The following is a 16,651-nucleotide window of genomic DNA, read 5'->3' as shown; positions in this document are numbered from 1 at the left end:
TTGTTGTTATTATTATTATTATTATTATTATTATTATTATTATTATTATTATTATTATTATTATTATTATTATTATTATTATTATTATTATTATTATTATTATTATTATTATTATTATTATTATTGCGGTACCAATCAGATAAAGGCTCCAGGCGCATTTTTCCATCGGTGTCGCCGTCGACGTCACCGTGATGTTCCGTCTAAAGTATAAGGGCGATAACACCGTCGCCGCACGCCGTATGCTGTATGTGTGAGGTATAGAGTGTACTAAAATACGGTTGAGTGGAACCAGCGGCTGGTGCACGCGGCGCATGTTTTGCTGTGAGGCGCGCGACGACGAAAAATACTGTGGCGGCGCTGCGGTTGAAGAGATTTGGGCCACATCAAGGTCGCGCCGTTGGGAACTGCTAGCGATACTTCTCGGAAGGGTGATTCGTACTACTTCGCGTGCTGGTGTAAGCGTTCAGACTGCTCAAACGGCGTTCATAATTGCATACGACATTTATTTATGCCGTAGGAATAAATGTCGTTGTTTCTTTCCTTGATATCGTTAACTTTTTTTTAATGCCGCTCCGTGATTGCGCGAGCATTGCAACCGCAGTGTCGGCTTTCATTATACAGCGTTACTGTACGGTTCCCTTTGGAGAACAAGCATTTTTCTTGTTCTTCAAGCAGCATATATATCTCACGTGTATTTCTGCGCATATAGTTTTCCGTTAGTAGGTCTTGCGCAACGCAGACGGAAAAACATATGTAAACTTCCAGCTTGCCGCTTCAAACAGATGAAACATATCTGCCCCATCCGAAGCCGTGTATTCGTGTTTACGGGAAGTATTCTTACAGAAGAGGAAAAAGAAACTGCGGTGCAGCATTCCATTCATGTTTCCGTCTTCTTCGCGTAACAGAATGGGAGCAATTGGTACGGGTCATTTTATTGTGGTCGGACCTCAGGGGCCGAAAACAGTTTCAGGTAGCTATAATAGAGGGTGTCCCAGCTAACTTTAGCCAGAGTTTTAAAATATGCGAATGCCACGTAGCTAAATGGAACTAAGGTAATGTTGTTTGCCGTCGCTTGGAGGTACTCAAATTACTCTTTTCATTCTTCGGCAGACGACGCGAAGGTCCCTTTACTCGCTGCTGCTGCCGCGCTTGCTCATGCCAGCTTTTCGACAGCGGGTGCCCGCGGTCATTGAGTCTGCATGTTTGCCTGTGAGCGCTGACACCATGCTTGTTAATTCAGTAGGCGAATATTTCCAAGTTTATACGGCCGATAAATCTACTATCCTTACTTCGTATCACTGTCTACTAATTTGCTATCGCAATCGATGCTTCGACTTTCGGGCGAAACTGCGATTTTTTTTCTTTACCTTTCTTATCATGATAGTTGTCTTCGCTCAAGCTCATTTTATGGCTTTCGGCCAGAATATTTCTTCAATAAATATGAGAAGGCCAGAATATAGGCCTGCAGAAACGAGAACTCATATTTTCAGAGAGTGACCTTTGAATTGCACATGCCGCAGGAAAGAGGGTATGTGAATTCTATTCACGTACCGTCTATTGAGTGAATGAAACACGATTCGGTGAATGAAAGATTATGCGCATACCGAAGCTTCGTCACTGTGTCAGTTATCAAACGCGAGTTAGCAAAACATTTGACCCAATTTAGAAGAAAGCCTGCATGCCCTAGCTCAATTTATTTGCGTTGCAAAAGACCTGGTAGCCAATACTAGACAATGCGTGTCACTTATCAACAGCGCGATGACGAAGCTCTGTTAAATAAGTCGCACGTTTCTCATTCTATCCACTGTACAATGTACCGAGCAAGTCCTGGAGGGTTACGTTGGGTTCTCGGAACACGAACATTGCATTGGTATTTTCCTTATGAGCTTTTGTAAATATCGAATGATACATTTTGATAGTTTCAAAAAAGTCGCACTTTCGCCCGAAAGGGGAAGCCCCGATTGCGGAAGCAATTTAGTACATAGCTATACGAAGTAAGAATAATAGTTTTATCGGCCGTATAAACTTGTAAATATCCGCTTACTAACTAAATTAACAATGATATAACGTTTAAGCGCGAATGAACGATGACGTAGAAAGATACGAATAAAGATAGTAGTTTTGTCGGCCGTATTGACTAGTAAACATAGGCACACTAACTAAATTAACAAGCATGGTGTCAAGTGCGCACCAGCAAACATGAACACATCCGACTCGACGACCGCGGAAACACGCCGTCAAAACGCTGGCGTGAGGAAGCGCGGCAGCAGCAGGGAGCGAAGTGACATCGGCTTGTCTATCACTTCAAAAAAATAGTGAGCGCCGAGAACGCACAAAGCTACGAGCCGCCGATGTACTATCAACGTCAAATGAAACTTGAACAGCGGAGCGCGTGGCCCAAGCATAAGTGAAGATATAGTGGGCGCCGTCCAGTCATCACCATTGACAGGCGCGCACATCCGGTTTGCCCGCACTGCGCGATCTCCCTCTAGTGAGATAATTTCGCTTCTGTTCTGGTTCTTACATTTGAAAGGGAGAAAATCAAAAATAAAAATGAAGCTAAAATATTGAAGTTCACGGCGACTCTTGTCGCACAGGTCTCCGAAACCACAAGTGCTGTCGGCGCGAACAGCAGTGCGCGTGGTGGTTTGCACCGTCATCACGAGGTAGATTGTCCCGCGGGGGACGATGCGGGCACAGTCACGTTTCCTAGGGCCCTAGGGTTCAGAGATAACAATGGCCATGTAAATAAGTATTTGGTGGAAATTAGCAAAAAGCGATTGGAGGTGGCTCAAAAGCAGAGAGGTGACATAAGGTTAACAGTGTAGGAAGACGTATTTGAAGCAAATGGCGAATTTTAATAACTTCCAATACAGTTAAACAAAAATAACAAGCTTAGCATGGAGGCAACTGCCATCACCCCGTTTCAAAGGGGACGCTCCTACTATACGCGCCGTGCACGCCGACGGACGCGCCACTGGTGGCGGCCTTGCGCAGAACACGCGGGAGAGGAGCCTGGCGCGCGCCGTAGTTTGTTGTGTCGTTGATCATGCTTCTCTGTCTTATTCACGTTTTCAGAGCAAGATAGGCAACACCATTCGCACGTGTGGGGTGGTCAAAGCTTCAGGGAATGTCGAAGAAGAATTGTTGCAGGGTGGGGGGCTCAAATACCGGTGAAAACGTGCCGGCGATACGGTTCTAATCATTCCCGGCAAAGCCTCATCAGCGGGAGCAACGGTAGCAAAAATGGATCGTCGCTTCGATGGGAAATTTCTTGTTCTCATCCTTTCCTTTGTGTCGTCGGTGTTTTTTTCCACTCGATCATAGACGCGTGAGCAACGAAGTTCGTCTGCAGTGCAGCATGAGGTTTAAAGGCATTTCGCTAAAGTTCGGAATGCTGTTTGCCGCTTATATTGTTTTCCGCTTCATTACCGCATTGCGCTAGCTAGGCAGCACGACTACAAAAGCGCATTGCGTTGTATGTTAAAGCTACTGAATTTCGCAAGAACTGAAATTGTTGGTTACATGTGGCGCAGTAAATCGTCTTAGCAGCTGTCGCGCACTTCATGTTTTTACATCTATTTTATGCGTGGCTTCGCACATGTTTAGCTGTTGCTAGTTGCTCCATGCATAACTCTTGTCGATTCTTTTGAGCTGCGAAGTTCTCACCCTGCCTTGTTTATAAAGGGTATAAATCACGCTGTGTCTTATCGGAATAATACCAAGCTTCTTTAACAGCTTTTTTCTTTTCGCCCGAGGGCATCTTAGATATTGTTTGCGTTTTTGAAATGTGCTTAGAAAATAGGTAGTTCAGGGCGAGAATTGCTAATAGCAGCAGCATATGGTACTTTTGTTCCATTTCTCGCTGTAAAGTTCGCGTCTCTTTTGACAAGTCATCACACCTCGATGCTGCCTGAGCAAACTTAACACGCCGAGTGATTTGTTTGTTTCACAACGTAATCCCTTCTTGCATGTGAGTTTTGTACTCAACTGAATTCTTTCTTATACTTACGCTGCAGATGACTAAACCGGGCGTTGCCGCCATTGCTAATCTACTTTGACTGGCGCTGCTCTGCCTTTAAATATATCATGTGGTACCTCTCTCTAGTAATATAAAAAAGTACTGAAAAGTTAGTCAGTCTTTAGCTTTGTACGTTTCCAAGCAGCTCCCTTGGGGAATTTAAAATTGCACAAACTGCAGCGGAACGGTAGTTCATCGGCGTATGCAGCAGAATTGCATCGGCGGTACAGCACTAACACGCGCTTTTATTAACCCGTGTGTTTGGTGACTTCGTTAGCTAGTGTACGCGCTTCCATCAATAAATTGGCAATTATTCTTCTTGAGGCGACTTCGACTGCACTTATTCGGCGATGTCACATGTATTCATCGGCAGAAAAAAAACACCACGGCATATGCAGAGAGTGCACCGTGCGGATTTGTTTGATATAAGTCTACACTAACGACGGGTGCTTATTATTCAGGTACGGAAGCAACATTGCGGCAAGGGTAGAATAAAAAAAACCGTCGAGAGATCGCATCACTCAACAAAATTTATCGGCTAGTGAACATGAGCTCCACATCATGTAAATGAGGTTCATGGCGTTTGTCTGCGGGACACACCTTGCACGTATGTGGACCATGTTGTCCCAAACACCGGTAAAATCGTGTTCATACCCTCTCGCACAGAGGCCAGCATTTTCCCTACAGCTGTCACCGCAGAAGAAGCCGCCTGGTACCGAACAAAGGAGAAATCGCAGCCGCGAACTTCAGCCATCCTTGCTGCAAAGGGTTGTCGTCTGTTATTGCTCCCGCGTGTACTGTGGGAAGCGTCCGCTAGGTGGCTTTCAGTGGCGCCTCTATAGGCGATGCATGAGGCGTATAGAGGCTAGAAGGTTATCCTTTCTAGCCTCTATACTCCTACCTTCCATCCATCCAACCGGATGTGCGCGCCTGTCATTGGTGATTACTGGACGGCGCGCACTATACCTTCACTTACGCTTGGGCCACGCGTTCAAGTTTCATTTCACGCTGATAGTACCTAGACTCGGCCTTTAACGCACATCGCTCTCAAGATACGGCCGGCGACCGCGCGTAGCCGCCACATGCGCAGTTGCAGGCGGAGTAGAAATATGGTGGCTTCTAGCCACCATGGCAGAACGCCGCTTTCCCTCTCTCCGCTCCCCTCGGTGCCTCGCAACGTTGGGTGCCTCGCGCACTACTGGAGAGGGCGTGCTTCCTGCCCGCTTTCGTCTCTATCACGTGGGCGAGATTTAGCCGCGGTTGTCGGCTCCCCTGGCCCGCCTTCACTCGCACATACAGCAGAGCGCGCGGCAATGGTGTTAGCGCCCTTGGACTTTATACGGAACCTCACGGCAACGGCGACTGTGACACCGACAGCGGAAGAGCGCTTGGAGTGTCCATGTAATTGCTATCGCAGTAAAAATTTTCATAGACACAAGATAGCTGCTTAAACATGAAGGCTTTACCACTTCATCTTTTTTTTTTATGAGAGAGCTTTCTCTGAGGCACAATAAAAATTCCAATGTAAAAAAGTGTGTCACACCTGTACGAACATTTTTCGCCCATGAAGTTTAGTAGGAACCTTTGAAACTGACCATGTAGGGATCCAGGGGTGATGTCCGAATGGGCGATGGAGACGGCCAGGTTGTACGTGATTAGCACTCGATTCCACGGAGGAACTATAGGTCAACGTGTGTACGCTGCTGCTGTGCACTTTTTTTTAGAAGTAATAATTACGCCTGCTTGTGAGTCGTCGAAAATAATTTATTTCTCGATGCACCAGATTATACGCAATCTTCTTGAAGCGAAGACAAGTATGACCGGTCATGCTGCAAATATGCACATCATGTACTATACCATATGATTTATTATGGCCTGGAGCATAAGCGTGAGTAGGTCTACAGTACGTAGCATTAGATTCGTTTGTCCTCCATTTTTGCATATCTGTCTCTCTTTGCTCCCCATTCCCCATAATAATGAATTCATGACGTGTGATGGCAACGGGCCGCGATGCACATCAAGTATACGGCTGAATGTTGCATGTGGCCTAGCTGGTAATGTGATGCGAAGGTAACGCGAAACGCGTCGAATATCCATTATTAGGGTGTCGACGGCCTGGTACGTAGTACTTGGGTGGTCTTGCGCTATGATGATCTCGTTGCCGTCGAGGATGCATATCTCGGTAAGCCGAGCATAGGCAGAGTTCGTAGCGTTCTGGTTTTCACACCGGTTCAGCTACAGTATCAAGATCATGCGTACTACCTTTAGTCTCCATTGCGAAACAAGGTTTAGAAGCGCGATTTAAAAAAAGAAGAGAGGAGAATTGAAGAAAGACAATGTCAACCAGTATAAAATCCGGCTTGCTAGGGAGTATAGAGGAAATTGCCCCACAACACTGGCAGTTGGGCTTCTGACACCCGGCCAAGCAGCTAAATAGCCGTCAAGTCACTGCTTCCAAATTCCTTTCACAGTTGCTAGGGTTTCGACTGGATGACCATGCAGCAGGCATACCACGCCATTATAACTACTAGCTGCTTCTTATGCGTGGTGCTAATTGGAGGAATGTCGATGTAGTCCAAAATACCCATGCATCCCTGAAGCGTAATGAAAAAAAAAAAATAATGCATCTCGAGCAACGCAAAAAATTTCCCTGGACACGTCACGTTTGCCTTTCAAGTAATTCCCTGGTCTTACCAACGCTGTCTTGGGCCCATGCGTCCTTAGTCCTTTCAAGAAAAAGCCGTAGACCATCGTGTCGTGCACGAGCGAACCTTATATAGGATAAGGTAAGTGCACGACAAGCCTGTCTCTAGATAGGTGCCCGCATCTTCAATGAGCACCTGAAAACAAGTTTTACTTGCTTCCACACCAAGAATTTCTTCATAGGTAATGCAAAAATATCGCGGCGTTTGTGCCAGCCTACGGCGTCTTTGATATACGACCATTTTAGACCTTCCCGATTCACCGTAGAGTCGACGGCGGAACATCATGGGAATGATCTAAAAAAAAGGAGAAGAAAACGCTCGCATCGGGAACCTGCTTTTTGATCCCTTTCGTATCGCTTTTTTTTTTCCCAATTTCTTGAGTGCCTCGGCCCTGTCCGCCCCGACTTATAGGTACATTACCACGCTCGACCAGCCTATACACGGTGAATTGAGTAGAATGACATCACCAAGCACCAGAGGCACGCTTCTGACCTGTCGCTTGATAACGTGCAGTGTCATCTTGTTCCAAAAGACCACCGCACGTATGCCATGGTAATTGGCGGCAGCAGCATTATACCACGATACGACGACCATCCGGATGCATACCGAGGCAGTTATTGTTATCTGATGTTCCACGCGTGTAGATTTGCGCGTGCGTGCCTGTGTACACGTGTTCATACATCTGTATGAGGGCACGTGCTTGCATGCATGAACGTTCGCGGTCAGCGTTCGCCTTCACCTCATAAAATAAAAAATGAAAACGCGAGAGGTTTTTTCGCTGCGCCATCCACGGAATAATGTGCGAAAGCACATTTTCCGTGGATGGCGTTGATATAGTTAGGCATTGATATATGCTGTTGTTTGACCTGTTGCTAATTAAATGCTTTTCAGTCGCGATGCCGCTGTTAAACTATTGTTTTACTGCGCACAGGACACGCATAATCATGCACACTGGGTTGCATAATGCGTACAGGGTTACTCGGTGAACACAGCAGAAGGAAGATTGCATACTTACACAAAAAGCGTTTTGTGGCCCGTATAGTAATTGACCATGGCTTTGATGTCTCAGACAGACATTCCTCGGCGCCTTCCGATGCTGGTGTTGAAAGTCGCAACGAGCACCATACATTGTTGCACCCGTGGTTGGGGGACCGACGACACAAGGGAAAGAGGGAGCCGGCGAACGGACGAGAGGCGCCCCACTGCAGCACGTGCCGGCCGGCGCATCTACAAACAACCTGATCCGTTCCACCGCCTTTTCGGCGAACCGCCTACTCAGTGCGAGGCGCGGGCGCCCCGACAAGGACGAAGGCCTCGGTGCGGCCAAAAGAGAACGTGGACTTTGTGTAACTTCTCCCTTTCCCTTCTCCTTTCTTCGATCTATCTTTTGTAAATAAACCAGTCTCGAAACGTATCCCAACGAGTAAAGCTCCTTCCTTCGAGGCTCCTGCGTGCACGGCCGACGCCGTCCACCTTAGTTAACACGCAGCAAAAGTTAGCGGAGTCGTCCAAGAGCGACAGCAATTAGAGTTAGCCCAAAGGCGCGAGAATTCATTTACATTTTTTGGTGCCGAAACCCGGGAATACTTCGCCTGCTGACATCGAAAGCGCCATGGAACGACTACAGAAGAAGCAAGCTGCCCTGCGACAAGCAATCGAAAAAATCATCGCAGCTGCCAGCGACCTACTGCAATCGCCAACCATCCAAGTCGGTGAGCTTGAGGAACACCTCGACCTTATCCTCGAACAAGCGGATGAGTTGAAATCTGTTAACGAGAGCATCGAAAAGAAGATAGATCTTCAAGAATTAGATGCAGAATTAGAAGCCTGCGCTGCATACACGGAGAAGATCTGCTCCATCAAAACAAAGATCAAGAGAGCTCTCAGGAGTCAGACAGCCAACGAGAGCCGGTCGACAACTCCGTCAGTCACAGGCAACGCATCAGAGCAGGAAGCATACCACATCGGTTCCGTTCCACCTGCGACATTCCAGCCAGTATCAGCAACAACCAAGTTACCGAAGTTAGAAATCGGAAAATTCAGCGGGGACCTGCGCTCGTGGCAGAAATTTTGGAACCAATTTGAATCGACTATTCACAAGAACAGCACCCTGCCTGCAATAGCGAAGTTCCAATACTTAACCAGTTATCTAACCGGAAAAGCCGCCGCTGCCATAGAGGGGTTGCCGGTCAGCGATAGAAATTACGACATCGCAGTGAAGACCCTCATTGAGAGATTTGGGAAGGAGGACGTCATAATTGAGGACCACATGTCGCGCTTGCTTGACGTCCGCCCAGTGCACGATCTGCGGGACATCGAAAGGCTGAGGAGCCTCTACGACGAAATCCGCTCGGGAGTCCGAAGTCTAGAGGCACTGGGAGTGTCGTCGAGCACCTACGGCACGTTGCTTCTCACCGTCCTTCGTAAAAGTATCCCAAGTGAGCTTTGCTTGGCGTACTTCCGACGGAAGGCTGCCTCACCTGAAACGCCACAACACGAGCTTCTCAGTTTCCTCGATTTTATGAGAGAGGAGGTTGAGAGCAGAGAGCGAGCACAGAGTGCACTACGCCGTGGGTACCAGGACGCCGCTATCAGACAGAAAGCGCCAATCAAAGGGGATGTTCGTCTGCAAAACCCATCGGCATCTGTTCTCACCGTAACCGACGGCGAAACGCAATGCGCATTTTGTGGTGCAGAGGGACATCAACCAGCGAACTGTGTCGCCCCCGTGCCCATGGCCAAGAAAAAGGAGGTGATGTCAAGAGAGAGGCGCTGTTACAAGTGTGCGAAAAAGAAGCACCGTGCCGCTGAATGTAGAACTGCAAGGTGGCTAAAGTGTGCCAAATGCTCTGGACGACACGCAACTGGCGTCTGCGAGCTCAATCAAAGACCGACACACCCTCCTTCAATCGGAGATGCTGCACCAGCAGAGACAGCAGTGCAATCATCGCTTCAGGTGGGACCAGCACTGGGAAAGACCCGTGTGCTTCTGCAGACTGCACGAGCGTATGCGGAGGGCCAGCACAACAGTGCTCTGGTGAGAATGCTGCTTGACGGTGGCAGCCAGAGAACGTTTGTACGACAGGATGTTTCCCGGCGCCTCAATCTTCGCGTCATAGGAAAGGAGAAGCTAGCTATCTACGCCTTCGGAAGCGAGAGACCGTCTGAAGAAAGAAGGTGTCATCGCGTGGAATGCTGGCTGCGAAACTGGCGCAACAACACCAGAGTTCGGATCGAAGCATTAGAGGTGCCCGAGATCTGCGGAGACCTCCTCCCACCACCTGACGACTCCACGGCTAGCATCGCTCGTGAACAAGACCTCCAGCTTGCTGACACCTTGCCTGACGGCTACCATCCTGGTGTTGGAGTTGAGCTGCTTATCGGGGCCGATCACTACTGGGATATAGCAACAGGAAATGTCAAGCGTCTTGGTGAGAAGCTCGTGGCCATGGAGACTGCGTTTGGATGGACATTGCAGGGCACAGAGTCTACATCGTCCGTCGCAACCTTTCTATCGAGCACCGGAGTGATGCGGGTAGGTGTGACCACAGCACCCGACGATATCTCTCGTCAACTGAGGTCATTCTGGGAGCTGGAGCACCTTGGGATCGTCAACGATACACAGCTGAACGCCAAAGAAGACAGCGTTCTTCGGGCCTTTGAAGAAACCGTCACCCAGAAGAACGGTAGATACCAAGTAGCTCTCCCATGGAAAGAAAACGCGTCAGACTTAACAGGCAACAAGAGCATAGCATCGCACAGACTTCACTCATTAACGGCGAAGCTGCTCCGACATGAAGAAACCGTTCTAGACTACGATCAGGCAATCAGGAACTACCTGCAAGCTGGACACGCCGAGGAAGCGAACGAACTGGGTGAGTCCCCGCTGGGGCCCATTTACTACATACCGCATCGAGGTGTTGTCCGGCCTGGTAGCGAAACAACTAAGTTGAGAGTCGTATTCGATGCCTCCTCCAAAGCGGCGGGAAAGCTGTCACTGAACGACGTCCTCTTCGCAGGACCTAATCTAAATCCAAACCTAGCGGACATCCTGATTCGATTCCGAGTGCATAATGTGGCCATAATGTCCGATATAGAAAAGGCTTTCCTTCAAATCGAGCTTGCAGAGAGTGCGCGCGACGCTGTCCGCTTTCTGTGGTATCAAAGTACACCAGGGCAGGGCGACGCGCTCCCTCCAATCAAAGAGTACCGCATGACAAGGGTGCCATTCGGCGTTACATGTAGCCCGTTTCTCCTCGCAGCTACCTTAAGTCATCATCTCAAAACGGTACAGGAGAAATTTCCTCGCACCGCCAAGATCCTGAGTGACAACCTGTATGTAGACGACTTGGTTACTGGTGCCGACAGTGTAAAAGAGGCAGAGCGCATAATCAGGGAATCGCAGTCCATACTCAAGGCTGCAGGTATGAACCTCAGGAAATGGCGATCAAACTACCCAGAACTGATTGCATCGTTTGCCGAGACTGAAAGCGCCCAAAAAACTCTACCGGAGCTAGGCCCCACAAAGATTCTCGGTGTAGAGTGGAGGCCTGACACAGACGAATTCGTTTTTGAGATGACCGCCCTGATTGGATTTTTGGCAAGTCGGCAAGACTCGAAGCGATTCGTATTGCAGGCCTCGGCGCGCATTTTTGACTCATTTGGCTTTCTCTCGGCCATTACCATCACGGCAAAGATCATGTTCCAGAGCCTCTGGGAGCGAGGTACGGCGTGGGACGAAAGGGTTCCCTCAGATTTACAGGAGACATGGGATAAATGGTGCCTGCCTGTGCTAACAATGGTGGCCGGGAATGAGCCGGCGCTCATTGCGGGGGAGGATGTTGAAAGTCGCAACGAGCACCATACATTGTTGCACCCGTGGTTGGGGGACCGACGACACAAGGGAAAGAGGGAGCCGGCGAACGGACGAGAGGCGCCCCACTGCAGCACGTGCCGGCCGGCGCATCTACAAACAACCTGATCCGTTCCACCGCCTTTTCGGCGAACCGCCTACTCAGTGCGAGGCGCGGGCGCCCCGACAAGGACGAAGGCCTCGGTGCGGCCAAAAGAGAACGTGGACTTTGTGTAACTTCTCCCTTTCCCTTCTCCTTTCTTCGATCTATCTTTTGTAAATAAACCAGTCTCGAAACGTATCCCAACGAGTAAAGCTCCTTCCTTCGAGGCTCCTGCGTGCACGGCCGACGCCGTCCACCTTAGTTAACACGCAGCAAAAGTTAGCGGAGTCGTCCAAGAGCGACAGCAATTAGAGTTAGCCCAAAGGCGCGAGAATTCATTTACAGCTGGTATGCAACGTCAGCAGATAGTCGCGCTTGTCGCTGTTAATCCGTTTCGGCAGCGCGCTTGGCACACTTGTGCAATCTGTCGTTCTCCAGTCGCCTTTGTCCTTCTTCGGCTGTTTCATTGGCACTTTTCAACGCCATGAATTGTCGTTGTTGTTGTAGTCGTCATCGTCGTTGTTGTTGTTTCAAAACTGGTCGTACCCATAGGGGGGTTGACCACACTGTGTTGACTGAAAAGCGCATCTAACTAAATACCAAACGAGGTGAAAGCAAACATTAAAAATGAGGCATTAGGCAACTAAAAACTAATAGAAATTTCTAGAGGGCTTATACGTAAATTCAGGATCACATAAAAATAAAGTGTTCCACAGTCGGTACCCCAAGAACGAAACCTTCCTGATGCTTCAAAGACGTCATTTATAGCAGTAATCATTGGCTTAAGGCTTCTGCCTAATTGACAGGCAACAAAGGAGAAAATATTTGGGTGTATAGTAAACGCCAACCTCAGCGTGCTGTATATAGTTGGAAAAAATTACCGACGATTACGTTACTTCCTAATGCGAAATTTGAGCGCAGCAAATAAGCTGTTTCACCTTTTCGATAGATTGAGGCAAAGAAATCGAGCAACACATGTATGCGCTATCACAGAATTTTTTTTTTATTTTTCACACGTATTCCTTTAACAAAGACTCCACTAGGTAAGCTTCTGCTTCGGCGGCACGCACCTCTGGATTCTGACGGCGACGGCGCTGGGCCTCTGCTCTGGCAGCTCGTTTAGCAGCAGCAGCAGCAGCAGCAGACGGAGGACTTCCATCGGTCGTCTCGCTCATGGCTCAGAAAGAACTGGCAGATAATTTCGCAGTGGCGAACGGCAGCGGCAATTTCGGCTCGGGCGGTGCACATATACAGATCCGCCGCCACCGATCTGGCTCTCTGATTGCCACCGCACAGGGCGAACGGCAGCGGCAATTTCGGCTCGGGCGGTGCACATATACAGATCCGCCGCCACCGATCTGGCTCTCTGATTGCCACCGCACAGGGGTTGCATTGGAGGAGGAGCGAAGAAAGGAATTAAGTTCGAGCCGGCGCTTTGACAACCGGAGACTCGCAGGAAGAGGGGGGAGGGGGGCGGCGTGTACACCCAGCGGCAAACGATGGGGGCAGAAGCGCGCGCAGCAAGCGGACAACACGATAAAGGGAGGAGGGAAGAGATAGCAGCGACTGACTGATGCCGCTGACGCCGATAGTGAGTCAACCCCAGCTGCGGAGTTGGTTTCAGGGACAACGCCGCCGATGCCGATACAAACAATATGATACCCTCGCTTCCGCAGCGCTAAGAACCAGGTCTAGCCGTGGGAAGGTGGTCACGTATTCGTCGACGTGCCGGGGCCTACGTGAAATAACCGGCGCGTCGGCAACTGAAGAGCACCCTATCCGCCACACAAGAACAGGGGGGGGGGACCCTTTCCTCCTCTTTCTGCATGGCGGCGTCGGTGTTCTATGCAGTCACGTTATCTTGACTCTCTAGCGGCGTCAGCGGCATCCAGCGGTATCAGTCGGTCGCTGCTAGCGCTGGGGGGATGAAAGGGGGGCGGAGCTGGTTACGAGGCCGACGACAACGCCGACGACGACGCGAAACCCAGGAACGGACGCCAAAGAGCTGCGCTCTAATATGAGGAACATTCGGCGGAGGGAGGAGAAGCGGCGGCAAGAAACAAAGAAATTGTCCATAGTTTCAGGTTCATTGCAAAAAGGGCAGAAGTTAGTTATGGATGAACCAAATTTTTGTTGCTGCAGTCGCAATCGCTTGGCCACATCTTCGTCGGTCGACTACCGCTGCTTCTGTCGCCGAGCTTGTTGTTCGCGGCTCTTGGCGCGACAAATCTCTTCTTTAGACATTTCCGACGACGATACCAACTCCATATTTATTTCACACATGCGCACGCGGGGGTCGTTGCTCACACGGCGAGGTTTATGGAGGGCAGATTCCGCGGCGCAGCACACGTGCTCGTTTTATAGGGCATGCGGTAGATTTCCATGACGTCACGCATGGCGGCACATGTGATCGTCGTCCTAGGAGAATGTAGGCAGACCCGGCCGTTCGGCGGGCACAGAAGAAACGCGCGGGTGCAGCCCCTTCGCGCGAACGCACGGGGCTGTATGAAGAGGCTTCACACGGACAGAGGCGAAACCCAGGTTTATAGGCCAGCAGTGCTTTCGCACTAAAGAAAGTTACAAAGGCACTTCAGTCTCCTCGCGCACATTGAATGCGAAAAGAGTGTGACTATTCCGCGCGATCCTTTCTTTTTGCGAAAGTTTGCCTAGCGGCGTAAACTATTACCTGTACAAATGTAGGCCCGGCTCGGCGATATACATCAATAGCGCACTGTGGTTGGTCCCGTAGAGTCAAGATTCATAGTCTGGTGGTCGCGTGGGGTTAAGGGCGATACTTTTCACTTGGTCATGTGCTCCATTGCGCAAAGTGAGTTTCTTTAGGTGGGCCATCCAAATTTTGCGGGTGGGACAAGTCAATTTTGGGAGTGGGCGAGGTCGGTTTTGAGCGTGGGTCAACTCAATTTTTGAATTGGGCAAAGTCAATTTTCTGTGTATGGGCCGCGGCGTCCGTCAGCCCTATGAAATCCCATAGTGAATAGCCACGGCGCCCGGACGCCGTAGCTATTCACCGTGGGATTTCACAGTGGGAGCCGCAGCAAGTCCAACGCCGGGAACCTGACGCCATCACTTGATCACGTGGGTTTCGGTACCATGGGATGTTAAAGGGACACTAAAGGCACATAATAAGTTGAGCTAGCTTGAAAGATTAGGCCTCTGTAATAACGAATTCTTTATTTGTAACGAAATCAGTGCTTTTGTAAGCGAGAAAATTACGCAAATAGAAAATAGAAGTGGCGCCATCTGTTGCCGCGTATAGTACCTCTTATGTGTGGCGTCAGCACCTCTGATTCACAAAGAGCGGCCGCAACCCACCACGTTTATCTACATACGACGGCCGAGGTGGCAACGTGTGGTAATTGACCACCGTGACAGCTTCAGCCGTGGAGGCTCAAGTGAGCGCAACCGGTACCCCGAACCCAAGCAGAGCCACACAGGGGCAAGCTGAACAACCGCACCCATCAAGCAATACTGTATGCTTATTATAGAGCTTAATAAAGAGTCTACAAAAGCCATAACAATGGCGTGGAGGGTGGTCACGTGGAGGCGACGTCAAGTACTCCGCCTTCGCGCAGGAGGTTCGAATTGAGAGGCAGCAGCGGGACCTTCGACGGTGATTTCATACGTAAAAATTTATGTACTTGCACACAGAAAACGATGGTAGAGTTCTGGACGAATACTCTGATGATGTAGCTCGGCCTAATATTTTCGTTTTGTGTTCCTTTAACGCCGGACAGTCGCCGGATTTTCCGCTTCATGGGACATGTAATGCTTTCGCATTAATATGCAAATATCAGAGAATATTGCCTCGCAGACTTAGACCCAACTAACCTCGTTTAGTCAAACCATATGGAAAGCAGTTTGATTCCGTGCAACAAGGACGGATCGGTGTGTGCGCCTGTGCGTGCGTGCGTGCGTGCGTGCGTGCGTGCGTGTGTGTGTGTGTGTGTGTGTGTGTGTGTGTGTGTGTGTGTGTGTGTGTGTGTGTGTGTGTGTGTGTGTGTGTGTGTGTGTGTGTGTGTGTGTGTGTGTGTGTGTGTGTGCGTGCGTGCGTGCGTGCGTGCGTGCGTGCGTGCGTGCGTGCGTGCGTGCGTGCGTGCGTGCGTGCGTGCGTGCGTGCGTGCGTGCGTGCGTGTGCGCGCGCGCGTGTGTGCGGGGGGGGGGAGATACGGAGTGCCCCCCACCCGCCTAGATAGTTCCCTCGAGAGGTTCGTTCTCAATAAGCGACGTTGGGTCACATTAAAGAAAAAGAAAGGGAGCAGGGTATTATTTCGCAGTAATATTCCCAGTCGGCAGCTTGCTTCTTTGCTAAAGTGTCATAAAACTAAGTGCATACATTAACCCTTCGCGACCTACCGACCACGACCGTCTGCAAGTAGTAGGAACAACTTGAGGTGCTTAACAGGAAACAAGTTCACACTTCGTACATCGCACCTCAAGGATCTTGTGCACTGCGAAATCCAACAATTTTCGCAAATGGTATAGTCATAGCGGAGCTATAAACATTCGATCAGTGCTACGTGCTCTTGCCCACTGCGGTGATGTGTCTTCAGGTCTCTGTTTTTATCACTCCGTCGCCCCCGTCGCCCTCACTTGCATCCGGGTGGTGATGCTCCGTTTCCTCAATTTAAATTTGAACCTTGTGCTCAACAGCACGGATGCAAAGCGACTCGAAATCAGATTGAGAGGCAAGAGTCGGGACAAGGCTGAGGCCAGTATGAAAAGTAGCCTTGCAAGCAAAGCCAGAGGACAAGTGTTTAAATTCTGTCCAGCTGCTGAGTACAGTTACTCGAATTACTACACGCAAAGCCACAAACGTGCGCATTTCACTCCGCTTAGACGCATACCAAGCAAAAGAAGCTTCTATATCGTCACAAGATTGTAAGCAAGACGGAGCAAGACGGTTCGCAGGAAGATGGAGACTTGGAGAGATAAAAAGTGGTCTAACACGG

The 16,651-nt window shown here is 49.6% G+C and overlaps 1 protein-coding gene across 1 annotated transcript; it reads left to right on the top strand.

Annotated features, from left to right (window-relative positions):
- Positions 1 to 8,338: 8,338 nt before the first annotated feature.
- LOC142570333 (uncharacterized) lies at positions 8,339 to 15,147 on the top strand. Its single transcript, XM_075678722.1, has 3 exons — positions 8,339 to 9,164; positions 9,642 to 11,450; positions 14,999 to 15,147. The coding sequence occupies exons 1-3, from the start codon at positions 8,339 to 8,341 to the stop codon at positions 15,145 to 15,147; spliced, it is 2,784 nt and encodes a 927-aa protein (XP_075534837.1).
- The last annotated feature ends 1,504 nt before the right edge of the window (positions 15,148 to 16,651 follow it).

The sequence above is a fragment of the Dermacentor variabilis genome, chromosome 2 (genome assembly GCF_050947875.1).
Source record: "Dermacentor variabilis isolate Ectoservices chromosome 2, ASM5094787v1, whole genome shotgun sequence".
In the NCBI taxonomy this organism is placed as follows: Eukaryota; Metazoa; Arthropoda; class Arachnida; order Ixodida; family Ixodidae; genus Dermacentor; species Dermacentor variabilis.
Note: the sequence above shows the minus strand (reverse complement) of the source record. Positions and strands in the feature narration are given on the sequence as shown.